At 47.3% G+C, this 20,500-nt stretch overlaps 2 protein-coding genes across 2 annotated transcripts in view; one reads left to right on the top strand and one right to left on the bottom strand.

The window, feature by feature from the left end:
* LOC306774189 (mucolipin-1-like) overlaps positions 1 to 8,396 on the bottom strand; it is a 30,168-nt gene extending 21,772 nt beyond the window's left edge. Inside the window, exons 1-3 of the mRNA XM_079264171.1 lie at positions 8,263 to 8,396; positions 2,965 to 3,233; positions 1,102 to 1,269 (exon numbers count right to left, since the gene is read on the bottom strand). Coding sequence (XP_079120297.1) covers positions 1,102 to 1,269; positions 2,965 to 3,233; positions 8,263 to 8,290 — 465 coding nt within the window. The 5' untranslated portion in view covers positions 8,291 to 8,396. The remainder of the gene's footprint in view (positions 1 to 1,101; positions 1,270 to 2,964; positions 3,234 to 8,262) is intronic.
* pglyrp2 (peptidoglycan recognition protein 2) overlaps positions 8,289 to 20,500 on the top strand; it is a gene marked incomplete at both ends in the record, with an annotated part of 55,702 nt that continues 43,490 nt past the window's right edge. The window contains 2 exons of the mRNA XM_079264159.1: positions 8,289 to 8,302; positions 11,342 to 11,403. Of these exons, the coding sequence (XP_079120285.1) occupies positions 8,289 to 8,302; positions 11,342 to 11,403 (76 nt within the window). The remainder of the gene's footprint in view (positions 8,303 to 11,341; positions 11,404 to 20,500) is intronic.

Genomic DNA, 20,500 nt, shown 5'->3' with positions numbered 1-20,500 from the left:
TGTCAAAGTTACTTCATTTGATACTCAAAACTATAATTTATAGTGATGTTTTTGGGACAGTTTTTGCTTTCTCTAAGCATTTTACTGTGTCTTGTGCTCATAGACCGTATATGAAAGATAGACGGAGCCTCCGGCGGTTAAAAGTAAAGAATATGTGGAAGAACATAAAACATAAAACAGTCCCCCCTTCATCCACTTGGGGCTGGAAAACAGAGCAAATCCCCATAGACTCCCATGTTAAAAAAGACCAACTTCACAGCAGAAATAAACATGTTGACAGCAGAAATAAACATGTTGACAGTAGAAATAAACACGTTTACAGCAGAAATAAAACATGTTTACAGCAGAAATAAACATGTTTACAGTAGAAATAAACACGTTTACAGCAGAAATAAACATGTTTACAGCAGAAATAAACATGTTTACAGCAGAAATAAACATGTTTAGAGCCTGGTTTCGGTTTAATAGGTCAGGTTTATCTTCATGACAACTGTGGAGAGAGTGAATTTTTTTCTAACTTAAAAGTAATTTAATCTCAAAATTCGACATATTTAGGGGCGTGTCCTTTTGATTGACAGGTAGCCGATCTCCGGCTTCAAGACAGAAGAACGTAGAAACAACCGTGGTTTTTAGCCAGTTAACGTGACCTAGCTTTAGCCTGCTTACCTCCGTTAGCTGGTTAGCTCCTGTTATCTCTCGGCTAGCTCGGTTAGCTCTTAGCTACAGAAAGCTCAGATTTCGCTCGATGTCAATCATCCACCATGACGCTCACACCCCCCCCTCTCAGCTCCACCTCTTTGCCCATATTTGTATCTTCCGGGCGAGACGACATGCATGCCCCTGCCAAGATGGTGATGGTAGGAACCGCCCACCGAGCTTCAATTCAGCTCTTCAGAAACCTACGGGTGACGTCACGGAGGCTCCGCCCATCTTTTATATACAGTCTATGGTTGTAGCCGGTGGGAAGATACAAGTTTAGCGCCCCTAGTGGTCAAAAGTTGCATGCTATCCCTTTAATAATCTCTGATGCATAGTTGTTATTTTACTTTTGCTGGTTTTAACATTTTACAGCTGATTTGACATCTTTTTTTCATGACTTACCTTCTCAACCGCATAGAAAATGTGATCGTAGACGTCATGCTGGGTGTAAACAGCGAACGAGTCGTCTGAGGATTCATCGTAGTCTTTGAGGAAGAGGTGCTTGAAGGTCATCGTGTTCTCCTCTTTGAAGGTCACCACCACCTGGTTGCTGAGCCCAAACAGCACTAACTGAAGAGGAGAGAGTAAAGAAACATTAGCTGGCCTTCGTTAAGTGTCCGGTTCACTCGCGTGTCAAACAGAAGATTTTACGTCAGTTTCACGATCAAAAAACTAAAAATCTACTCAGGAAACAAGGACAGAAGTCGAGGTTATGTGCTTGAAGGCGGTAAATCCCAGTGAGTGCAAATTATTTCTCAGCATAATAGTAAAAAAGTTACATAAAAGTTGCAGACTTGCAGCAACCAAAAACTGCAGGACGATCCAAAACTTGATGAGTCAGATGAAGAGAGCAATGAATATGTGGTGATTGTGTAGATAATTCTTTTCACCATATCGTCACGTAAATATGTTAAATAAATAGGTTCAGTGTTTGTTATTAAACCCAGCTGGCTTCTTGTCTTTTTGGGATGTCATTCATGTTCTACAGCTGCATAATAAACAACGTTTGTGATTAATGGATTAATGGCTGTCGAGTTACAAGGGGTGGGAAAATCCCATCGAAAAATCGAAAAATTTGAATTTTTTTGCTTCACAATTTTAAAGTCGATTTTTTTGTTTAAAAATTAGTTTTTTCCAATAAATAAATCTAATCCATTATTATTTTTTTTGTCATTTTGATTGTTTTTATTGATCTTTTTTCTTGTCTTTTTGGGCGTTATAGCAGCAGAATGATGGTCTGGCTGCTGTGTTGTTTTTTCCTTGTTGAAATCAGGAAAAAAATGACGAGCAAAAAAAAAAAAAAGTATACATTTATTTTGTTTTTAATCTACAAAAATCAGCAATATCAAAGAATTGTGAGAATCACAATTTAAATCGAATCGGCACACAAAAAAATCGTAATAGTATCGTATTGGGAGAAAAGCACATCGTCACAGCCCTACTAGTTACAGTTTATGAACTTCCAAAAATACATCATCTGGTTTAATCACCTCTGACATTATAAGAATATAAGCATATTATACATTTCCTGAATCCTTATGGCCCTGGGAGTATTCCAGATATTATATTTTGTATCCATGTTTTTCTCAGATGACACAGGGCTTACAGATAGTATATAATTTAGGCGAAAACTGTGTAAAAATGAGTGTTGTCTATTGTTTAAAGGGCCACAGTGGTCTCTATATTGGTCCTAGAGATTCACATCATAGCTTGAAAGAAAACTAAAATACCCCCCTTTAAAATGATACCAAAGACAACATTGCTAAACATTGACAGATGTCAGATACCAGAGTGTAAATCAGGATATGCACCAGAGTTTACATGTAATTTTCTAATGGGGGTCGGGTAACTTCATGAGCTCATAGTAAGGATACAGTTACCAGTTATTATACCAAAATATCACCTACAGACATGGATCTTTTTAAAAATCATAAGTAAGTTTCGTCACCTTAACTGGTACCAGTATCTGGTCTGGCTTATAGACTATAATGATGATAAGTATATAAGTAATAATTACTTAGAAATTGGTATAAGTGGTATATAATAATAAGTATATAAAGATAATAAGTGCTTTCATCTAGCCTGAGGTGCTGCGTTCCAGGTACGACTCAGGTAAAGCAAGCCTGTCATTTATGCTTTATTTATTACTTCCACAAAGTTTTCTCTGCGTTTCCGCATCTCATAAATAATCCAGAGCAGAAAGCTGAGAAGGATGACATGACGTGGTTCGTTCAGGCCGCGCCGCCTCCCTCCGTTGTTTCCTACCTGCGCTGTGACGATGATGATCTTGAGCAGCTGCAGGATTAGCTTGTACGGCTTGCGACCCTTGGCGTGATATTTGTCACAAGGACTCATGAAGAAGTATTTCAGCTTCCTGCGGATTTCCTCCTCTTCCGGGTCGGCCCTGACCCACTGACCCGCGGTTGTGGTGGGAAACCTGTGGTTGTTGTGGTTGCTGTTGGTCTGCGGGTCACGCTCGCCGCCGCTGCTCGTGGAGCCATAGCGAGCCAGGGAGGGGAGTAGTCCTTCCTGATCTGCTGGGAAAAAGAAGCAAATGTTGTTTAATTTGTTTTCTGTGTGGTTTTCGCTTCTCATCATTACATCAGGTTTACTTCTTTGTGCTTCTGTCAGCAGAGAGCTTTTATTGTTAAAAAAAAGGTGTAAACTTCAATCTATTTGTGAAATCTTTCTCACACGTCTGCAGTGACAGAGACATGAACTGAAAGAGGAACGGACATGCTTTGCTGCTGGCTTGCCAAAGCAGAGACACAGCCAAGCAAATAAGTGGAAACCAGTCTGCTGAGGCAAAGGACACGTCCAGATCAACCTTTCTGATACAAATCCGAGTCTGTTTGCTCGGAAAATCCGCTTCGTTTGGGAAATGTGAACGCTCCAAACTAATTCTGATTCAGCCTTTAAAACGACGAATGCTGTGATTAACCTCAGCTGGGTTGGCCCACGTTTCCCAGGTGAAGACACGTTTAGCTCAGGTCAGGGAAGCTACAACCCACACACAACGTCTGACTGACACGTTTCCTCATCTTTCTCTTGTTTTGACACCAAGAATGCAAAAAACAGTTCATGAAGAGCAGCCAGGCACAAGAATCCTGTCAGGGCCTCCAGCTTTCATCGCTTTCAGCTTCTCTGTCTACAGCCGAGTGAATCTCCACCTCTTTCCCCCGCTGACCCTCCAGCTGCAAAGTCATGCGAACACGTGGAAACAAATGTATTTTTACAAAGATTTTATGTTATTAATAACTCCTGAAAAGACGCTGAAACATTAAAAAAGGAGTAAAACGTTCGCTTTACTGCTAATAATACAGACGAAGGAGTTCAGGGTGGAATGATATGTCCGGAGCCGAAATGTAGCTGAACCAGTGGTACTGAAAGAGAGAAACGGGAACGCTGTCAGAAAAATCTGGTTTTACTGAATCCAGTGCCAATCACAGCGTTAACAACGAATCTCTCAAAAGAGAAATAAAGTAGAAGAGTGTTTTTCACCACCGTGCCGTCAGAAATCATCCAGCTGCACCGAAATGATCTAAAAAGTAAAAGGTAAAAATCACAAAATTCCCTTTTCTTGTGTTTATCTGACGGTTATGCAAGACTCTTTGATCACTTTAAATTATTAATAACTTTTTTTAAACGTTTTGGTTTGTGCTGCGCCTTGTGAATTTTTCAGTGGAAAAAGCTCAAAAAAGGTTGAAAAACAGTAAAGTCGAAAACATCTGACTTAGAAAACAGTACGGCTGTTTCTGTTTTCCTGGTAAAATTAGGAAATTTGCGGTTGCAGAGGCTGTTTCATCTCTGCAGCCAACCACACGCCACAGGAAAAAGCTGGCAACACAAAGCAGCCCCATTATTCCCAACACTTATCACATGGTCGCAACTGACCAGGCTGCTCCCAAGACCAGCAGAACGAGGTCAGCCAGTTTCTTTATTTGCTCTACTTTTAGAAAATACTCCGACAGGCTGGTGATAAACGCTAAATCAGGCCAAAGGGGGCCAAAAGTCGGTGATAGTGCTGAATGAACGCAGACGCAGTGAGTCAGCAGAGGAAACCACCAGCTTAGCAGAGCTGCCTGATGCAAAAGGAGAAGCCAAGCTGATGGAAATAAACCATAAACCGCGGGTACAACTGTCGACAGGAGGAAAGTTCAACACATTCCTCTAGTAGGATTTTGAAAGGGTGCTAAAAGCCGCCGCCGTCGCTGACTGCCAACGCCACTAACTCCTCAGGAACGGCGAAGGAGCTGTGTAAAAGTAAACTCCGCCCCCTTCATGGAAGTTTTCCAGGCGTTTCAATCCCGACAAACCTTTAACAACCACAAAACAAACTGACTGCGATTTATTCCAACCTGCGATGTTTGTTACGATGTGAAAGAAATCAGGAATTTTCACTGTCCTGCCATCTTGTTGGCAAACCTGCACTGATCTCCCGTCTTTCTGTCAATGTTACGTTTATTTTTCTCTTTTTCAGAGCTTTTCTTCTCCTTCTTGCATCTTTTCTGTCCTGAGTTTCGTCTCCGACCGTCCACATTAGAGCAGCTGTAGACGAACATGGACATCTGCAGGCTGCAGACGGACGGACTTTGAGTTTGTTTGCATACATGTACATCGTGACGACGATGCTCAGACGATATATTCTGCAGCTGTAATATGCTAAACTGACGGTATATATCTGTGTGTTATTTCTACAAACTTCTGGTTGCTCTTTCTGCTGCTTTATCTGTTCATTCATTCATTTTACATCATTTCCGTCTCAGAATCTGACATCAGAGTCTGTTCTGAAGACGTCGTATCAGGATGTCGACTGAATTCAACACGTCTCCATGAAGCTGTGCGAGCTGCTGGAGGACAGCAGCTGGAACCTGAGAATGTTTAATAACTACATGTGGTTTCCTGCAGCAACACAAAACCACCTTCACAGGGATCAGTTCTTCTATCTGCTAATAAAATGCACCTGTCAGAGCACAAGGTTAGGTTTAGATTAGATTCAGCTTTATTGTCATTACATCATGTACAAGTACAATGCAACGAAACGCAGTTGGCATCTAACCAGAGTGCAATAAGCAACATGTGCAAAGTAGATATTATCTGCAGTGTTTTACAGCTGTGGAATGAAGTGATTGTTACAGTATGCTGATTTGAGTGCTATGAGCATTAAATACAGATGGATATGGGCTTTAAATATACACCCAGTGTTGGCAGAAGCTATTAACATAATTACAGATGGTACAGGTCTTATAGCTTAAAGGTGGAGTATGTACGACTTTCAATATTTAAAAAAAAAAAAAAAAATTAACTAAAAAATAACTACAATCATAATTAGTTTTTTTTAACATGTAGGTTCCAGTCTGTCCATATTTGATGTGTTATTTAATTACAAGTTTAATGAATGACAAAGACCCTTCTTAAATGTTTGCCTACTAGTAAAAAAAAAAAAAGTGCTTTTTGTCATTTGTCATTAATTCAACCTGTAATTTAATAACACATCAAATATGGACAGACTAGAACCGACATGTTTAAAAAAAACTATCTAATTATGATTGTAGTTATTTTATTAGTTAATTTATTTTGAAAATATTGAAAATCTTACATACTCCACCTTTAACAGTAGTGGAATTGGATATTAAATAGTCTACTGACAGTACTTTAATTAACTCACACGAATGAGGCCGTGGACTGGTATTGATGACGGCGGTGCGTGTCGCAGCGACAGGAATGACAAACAGCTGAAAGAATCCAACCACTTAACATTTCATGCAGACAAAAGCTGCAAGATTCTGCCGTATCTGAGATGGGAGTAGCGTGTCGGTCGTCACAGCAGATCGCTATCAAACAAACAAAAGTGGGAGCAGGCCAGTGGCGGCGCGGCGCGACACCAAGCAGACAGAGGAAATCTGGGGAAATATCTGGCTCTTCTGGTTTGTCGTCGCCGTTTAAACGCTGGCGGAAACGCAGATGGAGCTGCAGGTCAAACTATCAGACCTGGAAATCCGTCAACAACCTCGTATCAGTGCTTCGATCCAGTCTGGCCGTGCACGGCGAAAGGTCACCCACAGGGTGAGCGTACGACACCTTACTTACACAGAACTAGTATAAAATATGATCAACGCTGATAACTCTTCCCTACATCATCTGTAGGAAGGAGGTGATGGTTTCAGCAGAAGTTAGTCGATGTTCTGAAACATCAGGTTCCACCACAGCAACACGGAACTAAAGTAAGAGGAAGAACCGAAGATGCTGAACTGAAAATTTATAAATAAATAAACAAAAAAATTATAAACTTGACAAGATATTTTCATTTTAGTCTTTTTATTTTAGTCTTTTTTAGTCTTATTTTATTATTTCCTACAGAAAATTTCAACATTCTTAACATCCCCTAAGCCGTTAGCAACTTCCTGAAAAGACATGTCACAAAGCAGGGAATAAATATATAAATGAATAAAACTTTGGATAATTAAATTTATAAAATAATCTAAAATAAAATAAACTAAAACAGGAAAAAAGTCTGTACCTTTTGCATGAACGATTCCTGCATATTTAAAGCCGTTTACAACAATATACAATGCTTCATAAAACACATTAATGTGATTAAACTCCATGAAACAAACCAGGAAATCAAAACCAGTCCCAGATTTTTCCTACAATCAAACTCATTTGGTTGCAGATTTGACTGAACTCTTCCAGTCACTGCAACAGCAGTTATCACAGGAGTAAACCTGCACCGTGCAAAGCCAGCCTTCATCCATCCTGCATGAAAAACCTCTCAGATATATATTCCACACTCAACCAAGCATGTAAGAAGCTTAAAAAACAGACTCAGAGTGTTTGTTCTGCATGAAAACCTTCAGATGTAGATGATTCGCTAAGCGGACTCCGGCGGAGCCACCAGTGTCAACCAGTTACCAGGCCTCTTTTTACCAGTAAATCCACAAAAACACTGAAACGATAACTACTACTGTCACAACCGGTGATCAGATACAGTAATTACAACCTGAAAAACACACAGTTAAACCTCACTAACACACCTGCAACTCATTCTTTACCTCAACCAGCTCAGTTAGGAGGGTCACAACTGTTTATATACAGAAACCTGATCTAATTTCACTTCTTTACACAATAAATAAACATACAGAATATTAGATATGCAGTTAGAAGAACTGAAAACTGTTGCATTGTTTCCAGGATATAACACATCTCTCTAAGGTCATATTAGTTTAAGTTACATGTTTATCTGTGGCAGACACTGATAATGTGTTTTTCTGTATGACAACTGAAGGAACTTTTCTGTTACTAACTTTCAGATGAACACATCTGTCAGGAGGGAAAATCCCACTTTGTCCAGGAGGATTAAAACAAACAGAGGTTTAAATCAGCTGACTAAACAAAAATACCGCAACTATTCATGTCTTAACAACTTTTTTACATTTTACACACATAAATGTCGGTAAAAGTTGTTAAAATACTAAAAGAAAGCAGCTGAAGTGAAGGAAGGCGAGCAGCAAAGAGTAAAAACTAAACGTCATATATACAGAACAAATTACGTCATTACGTTACCAGAAACGTTTTGTCCCGTCGCGGCCATGCGTGTCACCAGGTAAGTAAATAAGCAGGTAAATAATCCAGCCGAAGCTCGCAGCTGCTTTTACAGTGCGGGGAAAACATGTAGGAGAACCGCAAACTGCTCCCGCAAGGCAGCGCACTCCGCTCGGCTCGCTTCCGCTCCGGGGTCATGTGACTGGACCACGTGGTCACGTGACTCCCAGCGTGATTACGCAGCGGTCATTTAAGCGCATAGAAAACATATATATGTCTATGATTTCAGCACATTTTCACCCAAAACGTCCTCACAGCGAATGTCTGAGACAGGTTTTATTGTATAGATCCGTTAATAATGTTTACAGCTTTATTTTCACATTAATAACTTTATCATTAATACTTGATGCATGTTTAAAAAAAAAAAAAATTAAAAAAAGGTTTTTTGTGTTTTTTAACTCGTTTATGCAGAAACGTCAAATCCAAGTCACAGTATAGTGTCTATAGCAGTGTTTTTCAACCGCTGTGCCGTGAGAGATCATCAGGTTTGCCCTGAGAAATTACCTAATTTCACCTTATTGGTCTAAAAAGCAGCTCTCTGTTCATCCAAACAGGTCCTAGTGAAAGATAATAAACTAATAAAATAGTAATAAAATTAATAATAAAAAGAATTTCTTATTATTGATAATAAATTATTATAATAAAATTTTAATTATTATTCAAATTGATGATAAAATTCCATCTTGTGTTTATCTGATTTCTATGCAAGAGGCTTTGACAGGATGGACTTTATATTAATAATATGGACTTAAAAAAACCCCAACATTTTGGTTTGTGGTGTGCCTTGTGATTTTTCAGTGGGGAAAAGTGGCTTGGCTCAAAAAAGGTTAAAAAAAACACTGCTCTATAGTAATTAAAAACATCTACACCATAATTATTTATATATATTTGTTTTGTTTTTTTGTCTTGTCCAGCATTTAAGGAGGCAGAATAATTTTCTGGATGCTGTGTTCTGCTGGGAAAATTTACTTTGCCAAGAGATGCATCATAGATATAATGCTCCCCTTGATATTCTGGATTTGTTTTGTACAATTGTTTGTATTACAAAGTCTGCTGGACCGGACCGGAGAGGACAGAAGAGGGACAGAAAGAGAATCGAAAAGAAGAGAAAACAGAAATACACCTTCTAGAGAAAGAAAGACAGAAGGAGAATATTTATATATATTTGAATGCATTTCAGTCTTTCATGCATGAACAGTTTGTGCCCACTGCAGGGAAAACAGATACTTTTAGCATGGATATGAATTTCTCTTTGGAACAATGCAGCTGAAACTATAAGTCTGCAAATCATGCTACATTACAAATATCCCTTTTTTCCTGCATAGTGAAGCAGAACAAAATCAGATTTTAGAACAGACATGTCGGGTGAGATCTTTAAATCAACAGTTTTGGTCCAATTTAGCACAGTTTGGCATCTATTTTCACCATAACTATATTTGAGACCTCAGCATTTTGTGGGTTAATTCAACATCTGTTAAAGTAATATATCAAATCATAAGAAAACTATTATAAAATACTAAGGACAGAAGTTGCAGCTTCTTTTTTGCCTCCTTGTCTTGATTTCACACTTCATGCAGTTTGGAGTGTTTTTTTTTATGTTTGAGCATCTGCTTTGCTTTCTGTTCCTCTTCATCAAAGCGTTTTCTTCCTTGTTGTCCTCTGTCCTGACACAGTTATGAGTCACGTCCAGCCTTCTCATCATGGAAGATCAGATCAGAAGCCTGTTGCACAACATCTCTTACTGCCATGATCACTGGAATGACAGCAGGTACCTCATAATGTTGCAATTTCAGGACATTTCCAGGAAATCTCAGAAATGGGATGAAGAATAAATGATGAAGTTTTGGGAGTAATCACCAAAATAAAACCCAGATTCAGTGGTAAGGAAAGATTCTAGTGGAGGTTTGAGTGTTTTTAATCACACTGCAGCTGCAGATCTGATGACTTATGTTCCTTTTGTGATCTGTTCCAATCCACTTTATTTATAAAGAACATTTTTATGAACATAAACAGTTTCCAAAGTGCTGCAGAGAATAAAACAAAAACAATGTTACAATACTAGTCAGAATTTTATCACTTAATTAATGTTTTATTTGTTTTATTAACCTGCTTCGGTTAAAGAGACAGTATTCAGGGAATGATGTATTTCGGGGAATGTGTGTGTGTGTGTGTGTGTGTAAAGAGCTTGTGTCTTTACTGTTTTTAAATGTCTTTTTACCTACTGTTTGTTTTAATCCTTATGACAGGATTTTATCTTGTAAAGCGCTTTGTTTTGCCCGTGGCGTGAAAAGTGCTCAAGAAATAAAGTTTGATTCGATTTAATTTACGAAAATATCAATAAATACAAATTAATAAGCTTAAAATCAATCCCAATAAACAGGTAAAAATCAATAGATAATTTTTTATACCTCCAGGTGTGAGAAAATGTTCCACATATTTTAGCTTCATTAAAAGCCTAAATCAGCGTTTTTAGCCATTGGATCTGGTGGTGGTGGGGGGGGGGGGGGGGGGCGTCTGACTTGGGGTGTTTGTGTAATAATAGCAGTATGGTAGTGATATTATGATATTATTATGATTATACACGTCCTATTTATCCTCTGGACTCCCTCATTATCTACTTTTAAAACCAGAATTAAAACTCACTTTAACTCATTAGCCTTCGAACCAACCTGCAACTTCATTTCATGTTATTTTTATGCTTTTATTTACCAGAGTTTAGATGTTCGGCCGTGTCTGGTGTTAAAGCGCTTTATGAATAAACTGATGATGACTATCTTTGCGTTATTGATCAGGAAGCTGACTGAGTTTGCAGGCTGCTGGACTGTGTCGAGGTGATAAGCAGGAGGAAATGTTAGACTATCTTTTCTTTTGCTTGTTGTTGTTTTTGTTTTGTTTTTCTGACACGAAGCAAACTCCATTCATCAATAAGAGGACGTTAAACACGTTTGACTCTTTATTTTTGCTTTATTTTGGGATTTTACAACACAGCAGCAGGTCTACAGTCATAGCATTGCTCCGTGCATCCTCCACCTGCCTGCAGCGCCTCGTCCACGGTGATCGTCTCGTCCACGGTGATCGCCCACGGTGATCGCCACGTCCACGGTGATCGCCACGTCCACGGTGATCGCCACGTCCACGGTGATCGCCTCGTCCACGGTGATCGCCTCGTCCACGGTGATCACCCACGGTGATCGCCTCGTCCACGGTGATCGCCCACGGTGATTGCCTCGTCCACGGTGATCGTCCACGGTGATCGTCTCGTCCACGGTGATCGTCCACGGTGATCGTCTCGTCCACGGTGATTGCCACGTCCACGGTGATCGCCTCGTCCACGGTGATCACCCACGGTGATCGCCTCGTCCACGGTGATCGCCCACGGTGATTGCCTCGTCCACGGTGATCGTCCACGGTGATCGTCTCGTCCACGGTGATTGCCACGTCCACGGTGATCGCCTCGTCCACGGTGATCGCCTTGTCCATGGTGATCGCCTCGTCCACGGTGATCGTCTCGTCCACGGTGATCGCCCACGGTGATCGCCTCGTCCACGGTGATCGCCTCGTCCACGGTGATCGCCTCGTCCACGGTGATCGTCTCGTCCACGGTGATCGTCCACGGTGATCGCCTCGTCCACGGTGATTGCCACGTCCACGGTGATCGCCTCGTCCACGGTGATCGTCCACGGTGATCGAGGCGTCCACGGTGATCGTCCACGGCGATCGCCTCGTCCACGGTGATCGCCCACGGTGATCGCCTCGTCCACGGTGATCGCCTCGTCCACGGTGATCGTCTCGTCCACGGTGATCGTCCACGGTGATCGCCTCGTCCACGGTGATTGCCACGTCCACGGTGATCGCCTCGTCCACGGTGATCGCCTCGTCCACGGTGATCGCCTTGTCCACGGTGATCGCCTCGTCCACGGTGATCGCCTCGTCCACGGTGATCGCCTCGTCCACGGTGATTGCCACGTCCACGGTGATCGCCTTGTCCACGGTGATCGCCTCGTCCACGGTGATCGCCTCGTCCACGGTGATCGCCTCGTCCACGGTGATTGCCACGTCCACGGTGATCGCCTCGTCCACGGTGATCGTCCACGGTGATCGTCCACGGTGATCGCCTCGTCCACGGTGATCGTCCACGGTGATCGCCTCGTCCACGGTAATCGCCTCGTCCACGGTGATCGCCTCGTCCACGGTGATCGTCCACGGTAATCGAGGCGTCCACGGTGATCGTCCACGGCGATCGCCTCGTCCACGGTGATCGTCCACGGTGATCGTCCACGGTGATCGCCTCGTCCACGGTGATCGCCTCGTCCACGGTGATCGCCTCGTCCACGGTGATCGTCCACGGCGATCGCCTCGTCCACGGTGATCGTCCATGGTGATCGTCCACGGTGATCGTCCACGGTGATCGCCTCGTCCACGGTGATCGCCTCGTCCACGGTGATCGTCCACGGTGATCGAGGCGTCCACGGTGATCGTCCACGGCGATCGCCTCGTCCACGGTGATCGTCCACGGTGATCGTCCACGGTGATCGTCCACGGTGATCGTCCACGGTGATCGCCTCGTCCACGGTGATCGTCCACGGTGATCGCCTCGTCCACGGTAATCGCCTCGTCCACGGTGATCGCCTCGTCCACGGTGATCGTCCACGGTAATCGAGGCGTCCACGGTGATCGTCCACGGCGATCGCCTCGTCCACGGTGATCGTCCACGGTGATCGTCCACGGTGATCGCCTCGTCCACGGTGATCGCCTCGTCCACGGTGATCGCCTCGTCCACGGTGATCGTCCACGGCGATCGCCTCGTCCACGGTGATCGTCCATGGTGATCGTCCACGGTGATCGTCCACGGTGATCGCCTCGTCCACGGTGATCGCCTCGTCCACGGTGATCGTCCACGGTGATCGAGGCGTCCACGGTGATCGTCCACGGCGATCGCCTCGTCCACGGTGATCGTCCACGGTGATCGTCCACGGTGATCGTCCACGGTGATCGCCTCGTCCACGGTGATCGTCCACGGTGATCGTCCACGGTGATCGTCTCGTCCACGGTGATCGCCTCGTCCACGGTGATCGTCCACGGTGATCGTCCACGGTGATCGCCTCGTCCACGGTGATCGTCCACGGTGATCGCCTCGTCCACGGTGATCGCCTCGTCCACGGTGATCGCCTCGTCCACGGTGATCGTCCACGGTGATCGCCTCGTCAAAGGTGATCGCCTCGTCCACGGTGATCGCCTCCTCCACGGTGATCGTCCACGGCGATCGCCTCGTCCACGGTGATCGTCCACGGTGATCGTCCACGGTGATCGCCTCGTCCACGGTGATTGCCTCGTCCACGGTGATCGTCCACGGTGATCGTCCACGGTGATCGCCTCGTCCACGGTGATCGCCTCGTCCACGGTGATCGTCCACGGTGATCGCCTCGTCCACGGTGATCGCCTCGTCCACGGTGATTGCCTCGTCCACGGTGATCGTCCACGGTGATCGTCCACGGTGATCGCCTCGTCCACGGTGATCGCCTCGTCCACGGTGATCGTCCACGGTGATCGCCTCGTCCACGGTGATCGCCTCGTCCACGGTGATCGTCCACGGTGATCGCCTCGTCCACGGTGATCGTCCACGGTGATCGCCTCGTCCACGGTGATCGTCCACGGTGATCGTCCACGGTGATCGTCCACGGTGATCGCCTCGTCCACGGCGATCGCCTCGTCCACGGTGATCGTCCACGGTGATCGAGGCGTCCACGGTGATCGTCCACGGCGATCGCCTCGTCCACGGTGATCGTCCACGGTGATCGCCTCGTCCACGGTGATCGCCTCGTCCACGGTGATCGTCCACGGTGATCGTCCACGGTGATCGTCCACGGTGATCGTCCACGGTGATCGTCTCGTCCACGGTGATCGCCTCGTCCACGGTGATCGTCCACGGTGATCGAGGCGTCCACGGTGATCGTCCACGGCGATCGCCTCGTCCACGGTGATCGTCCACGGTGATCGCCTCGTCCACGGTGATCGCCTCGTCCACGGTGATCGCCTCGTCCACGGTGATCGTCCACGGTGATCGAGGCGTCCACGGTGATCGTCCACGGCGATCGCCTCGTCCACGGTGATCGCCCACGGTGATCGCCTCGTCCACGGTGATCGCCTCGTCCACGGTGATCGTCTCGTCCACGGTGATCGTCCACGGTGATCGCCTCGTCCACGGTGATTGCCACGTCCACGGTGATCGCCTCGTCCACGGTGATCGCCTTGTCCACGGTGATCGCCTCGTCCACGGTGATCGCCTCGTCCACGGTGATCGCCTCGTCCACGGTGATTGCCACGTCCACGGTGATCGCCTCGTCCACGGTGATCGCCCACGGTGATCGTCTCGTCCACGGTGATCGCCTCGTCCACGGTGATTGCCACGTCCACGGTGATCGCCTCGTCCACGGTGATCGCCTCGTCCACGGTGATCGTCCTCGGTGATCGCCTCGTCCACGGTGATCGCCTCGTCCACGGTGATCGTCCACGGTGATCGCCTCGTCCACGGTGATCGCCTCGTCCACGGTGATCGCCTCGTCCACGGTGATCGTCCACGGTGATCGCCTCGTCCACGGTGATCGTCCATGGTGATCGAGGCGTCCACGGTGATCGTCCACGGTGATCGTCCACGGTGATCGTCCACGGTGATCGCCTCGTCCACGGTGATCGTCCACGGTGATCGCCTCGTCCACGGTGATCGTCCACGGTGATCGTCCATGGTGATCGCCTCGTCCACGGTGATCGTCCACGGTGATCGTCCATGGTAATCGCCTCGTCCACGGTGATCGCCTCGTCCACGGTGATCGTCCTCGGTGATCGCCTCGTCCACGGTGATCGTCCTCGGTGATCGCCTCGTCCACGGTGATCGCCTCGTCCACGGTGATCGTCCACGGTGATCGCCCACGGTGATCGCCTCGTCCACGGTGATCGCCTCGTCCACGGTGATCGTCCACGGTGATCGCCTCGTCCACGGTGATCGTCCACGGTGATCGCCCACGGTGATCGCCTCGTCCACGGTGATCGCCTCGTCCACGGTGATTGCCTCGTCCACGGTGATCGCCTCGTCCACGGTGATCGTCTCGTCCACGGTGATCGCCTCGTCCACGGTGATCGTCCACGGTGATCGCCTCGTCCACGGTGATCGTCCACGGTGATCGCCTCGTCCACGGTGATCGTCCACGGTGATCGTCCACGGTGATCGCCTCGTCCACGGTGATCGTCCACGGTGATCGTCCATGGTGATCGCCTCGTCCACGGTGATCGCCTCGTCCATGGTGATCGTCCACGGTGATCGTCCACGGTGATCGTCCATGGTGATCGCCTCGTCCACGGTGATCGCCTCGTCCACGGTGATCGCCTCGTCCACGGTGATCGTCCACGGTGATCGTCCACGGTGATCGTCCTCGGTGATCGCCTCGTCCACGGTGATCGTCCACGGTGATCGTCCTCGGTGATCGCCTCGTCCACGGTGATCGCCTCGTCCACGGTGATCGCCTCGTCCACGGTGATCGCCCACGGTGATCGCCTCGCCCACGGTGATCGTCTCGTCCACGGTGATCGCCCACGGTGATCGCCTCGTCCACGGTGATCGCCTCGTCCACGGTGATCGCCTCGTCCACGGTGATTGCCTCGTCCACGGTGATCGTCCACGGTGATCGTCCACGGTGATCGCCTCGTCCACGGTGATCGTCCACGGTGATCGCCTCGTCCACGGTGATCGCCTCGTCCACGGTGATCGCCTCGTCCACGGTGATCGTCCACGGTGATCGTCCACGGTGATCGCCTCGTCCACGGTGATCGTCCACGGTGATCGCCTCGTCCACGGTGATCGCCTCGTCCACGGTGATCGCCTCGTCCACGGTGATCGTCCACGGTAATCGAGGCGTCCACGGTGATCGTCCACGGCGATCGCCTCGTCCACGGTGATCGTCCACGGTGATCGTCCACGGTGATCGCCTCGTCCACGGTGATCGCCTCGTCCACGGTGATCGCCTCGTCCACGGTGATCGTCCACGGCGATCGCCTCGTCCACGGTGATCGTCCACGGTGATCGTCCACGGTGATCGTCCACGGTGATCGCCTCGTCCACGGTGATCGCCTCGTCCACGGTGATCGTCCACGGTGATCGAGGCGTCCACGGTGATCGTCCACGGCGATCGCCTCGTCCACGGTGATCGTCCACGGTGATCGTCCACGGTGATCGCCTCGTCCACGGTGATCGCCTCGTCCACGGTGATCGTCCACGGTGATCGTCCACGGTGATCGTCTCGTCCACGGTGATCGCCTCGTCCACGGTGATCGTCCACGGTGATCGTCCACGGTGATCGTCCACGGTGATCGCCTCGTCCACGGTGATCGCCTCGTCCACGGTGATCGCCTCGTCCACGGTGATCGTCCACGGTGATCGCCTCGTCAAAGGTGATCGCCTTGTCCACGGTGATCGCCTCCTCCACGGTGATCGTCCACGGCGATCGCCTCGTCCACGGTGATCGTCCACGGTGATCGTCCACGGTGATCGCCTCGTCCACGGTGATTGCCTCGTCCACGGTGATCGTCCACGGTGATCGTCCACGGTGATCGCCTCGTCCACGGTGATCGCCTCGTCCACGGTGATCGTCCACGGTGATCGCCTCGTCCACGGTGATCGCCTCGTCCACGGTGATTGCCTCGTCCACGGTGATCGTCCACGGTGATCGTCCACGGTGATCGCCTCGTCCACGGTGATCGCCTCGTCCACGGTGATCGTCCACGGTGATCGCCTCGTCCACGGTGATCGTCCACGGTGATCGCCTCGTCCACGGTGATCGTCCACGGCGATCGCCTTGTCCACGGTGATCGTCCACGGTGATCGTCCACGGTGATCGTCCACGGTGATCGCCTCGTCCACGGTGATCGCCTCGTCCACGGTGATCGTCCACGGTGATCGAGGCGTCCACGGTTATCGTCCACGGCGATCGCCTCGTCCACGGTGATCGTCCACGGTGATCGCCTCGTCCACGGTGATCGCCTCGTCCACGGTGATCGCCTCGTCCACGGTGATCGTCCACGGTGATCGTCCACGGTGATCGTCCACGGTGATCGTCCACGGTGATCGTCCACGGTGATCGTCTCGTCCACGGTGATCGCCTCGTCCACGGTGATCGTCCACGGTGATCGAGGCGTCCACGGTGATCGTCCACGGCGATCGCCTCGTCCACGGTGATCGTCCACGGTGATCGCCTCGTCCACGGTGATCGCCTCGTCCACGGTGATCGCCTCGTCCACGGTGATCGTCCACGGTGATCGAGGCGTCCACGGTGATCGTCCACGGCGATCGCCTCGTCCACGGTGATCGTCCACGGTGATCGCCTCGTCCACGGTGATCGCCTCGTCCACGGTGATCGCCTCGTCCACGGTGATCGCCTCGTCCACGGTGATCGTCCACGGTGATCGAGGCGTCCACGGTGATCGTCCACGGCGATCGCCTCGTCCACGGTGATCGTCCACGGTGATCGCCTCGTCCACGGCGATCGCCTCGTCCACGGTGATCACCTCGTCCACGGTGATCGTCCACGGTGATCGTCCACGGTGATCGCCCACGGTGATCGCCTCGTCCACGGTGATCGCCTCGTCCACGGTGATCGCCTCGTCCACGGTGATCGCCTCGTCCACGGTGATCGTCTCGTCCACGGTGATCGCCGTGTCACTGAACGCAGCAGGGAGCGTTGCACCAGGAGAAACCACAAGGGATGAGTAAAGCCTCTACCACGGCGTTCAAGGTGCTGTTTTTCTTGGGATCAGAGATGTAGGCGTTGACCAGGAGCTGTTTTCATGGTGTAATATGTCTTGTCATCGTGGTTTGCCACTTCCAGCCTGTCTGACTCCCTGCTAAACATTTTTCACACAAATACCTGCTAAGCAAAGAGAGGAGGTTCACAACAACACTAACTTATTATTACACCTGTTTATGACTGAGGAAACTTGTTATGATTCATCTCCAAGCTCCAGTTGTTGGATTATCTTTTTAAGAATCTGCCTGGAGTCACATTTCTTAGTGTCTTATTGATATTATTTAAATAATTTAAATATTATTCTGTTGAACTGTGATGTGACAACATTATTCTGCTCATATTTGTGACAACTATTAATACACACTGTCTGGGAGAATAAATCCCTACAGCTCATATTTTTTATAAAAAAAAAAAAGAAAAGATAAGAGAATATTAGTCGTTGAGGAAAGCAGTCCATCGACTATAAATACTTTTATAATTAAATATATAGAATTTAAACGAATAAAGTGAGTGTTGGGACGGCGTGGCTGGAGAAGATTCATCTTAAAGTTTCTAAAACACAGATGAAGATTCTCAGTTCAGTCCTATCAGAGCTGCAAGCGGCAAGTTTTCCATGTATCCCTGCTCCAACACAGCTGACTTTATGCAGAACCTAATAGGCTGTTGGATCCATTTGATGTCATTCAGGTGAGTTGAAGCAGGATTACATGGAAAAACCTGCTGGATTGCAGCCGTTACAGGTAAACTGATACCCCTGGTGTAGACTCTCCGTTACCCAAAGCTTGAACTGAAGAGGACATGTTTTTGTCTTTTAAAACTGCAGCCGGAGGGTCTGAAACAATCAGAAGGATCTCCTCCAAACACAGCCTTCCTGTGCATTTCCAACCCAGCAACACACCGAGGCAGAAACTGGACCGACCGAAGGACAAAACAGGTCAAGACTCAGCGGTCCGCCTGCATCTCAAGGACAAGAGTCTCTCTTTTAAGGGCAGTAATGGTCACATTTCTGACAGAGAAGACTTATAGTTTGAGAAAAGAGGCAAGAAAACCAACATCAAACAGAGAAAGAGCCTTCAGGATTCATCTAACACCTCCAACACGCCAACTCTCCTGAAACTGACCACATCTGCAGGTCCTGTGGCCAAAACAAAACACTCATGTGACTTCAGCAACAGTAAGTCTGGAACTCCTCACCAGCAGGTTGAGAACTGAGAGGTATGACGTTCTGAAGACACTAAAAGATGTCCAGAAACCTTCGGTTTAGGCTTGTAGGACGTTAGACTACAGGGAGGCTGGAGCTCAGGAGGAAGAGCAGAGCCTTTAACCTCCAACAGATACATGTAGGAACCGTTTTCCCTTCACAGGAGCGAAACATTCCCATCATCAGGACGAGTATTTCCTGCTGTATCATGCACAGACTTCAGTGCGACCCCAGCAGTGACATCCAGTGGAAGCGACAGGGTGTGTTTTGTGTTGCTGTCCTGTAATACTTTAATTCTAACCCTGTAATGCCTTAAGGGTCATATTTCATGTATACCTACATGTCTCAGATCTATTACATCACCACGTGGTAAAAACTCTGCTCCAAACTGTGTATCTGATAGTTGCGCCCCCTGGTGGATGTATTGTGTACTACAATAAAACTGACACAAGTGAGTTTTGTTTAATATTTTTTATATAATTTTATATTATAAAGATTTCAGAATAAAAAAAAAAAAGATTTTATTTTAGATTTTTTGTCTTATCTATTGGGTTACTTTACTTGAGTAATGCCTCGATTGCATAACGATTGTTTTGCCAACTGTCTGTAAAGCGTCTTGAGATGGCATCGCCGTGATTTGACGCTATATAAATAAAGTTGAATTGAATAGGTAAAAATGTGTTTCTGTGTCATTTCTGGTGCGTATGTGGAGGACTGCCCTGTTGCCATACAGATATATGTACATTTTGAAGAGGTTTCTAGGATCAAACCATCCAAAAGCCTCCCAAAGCTAAAATCCAAACTGGATGAAAAACGTTCCCTTACCTTCAGGGAAAGGAAGGTTAAAGGTTAAATGGTGGCTATAATGGGAGGGAATTGGATAGACAGTTTCTAGTTATACCAGGTTTCCTTTCAGCCATGGTGCTTTTGGTGTAGCTTGCCGAGGGGTCCCATGATGCCCCTCTCCTCTCTGCACTCTACTTCCCATCATTTCACTCCAGAAACATCAAAAACATGCAAAACAGTCATTCTTATTCTAACAACTTCTTTATTCAATGCACATTTTCACCATTTCTTAGTAAATTTGATCCCAAATTTAAGAAAAAATAGTCCTGAATTATTTTTTTTCGGATTTTTCAACTTCCGTTGTGTTTCTGCTCTTATTTTGGAATATCAGAGATTTGTTGACAACATCAGTCTCGAC

The sequence above is a fragment of the Telmatherina bonti genome (genome assembly GCF_933228915.1).
Source record: "Telmatherina bonti genome assembly, chromosome: 3".
NCBI lineage: Eukaryota > Metazoa > Chordata > Actinopteri > Atheriniformes > Telmatherinidae > Telmatherina > Telmatherina bonti.
This window is presented reverse-complemented; position numbering and strand designations above follow the sequence as displayed.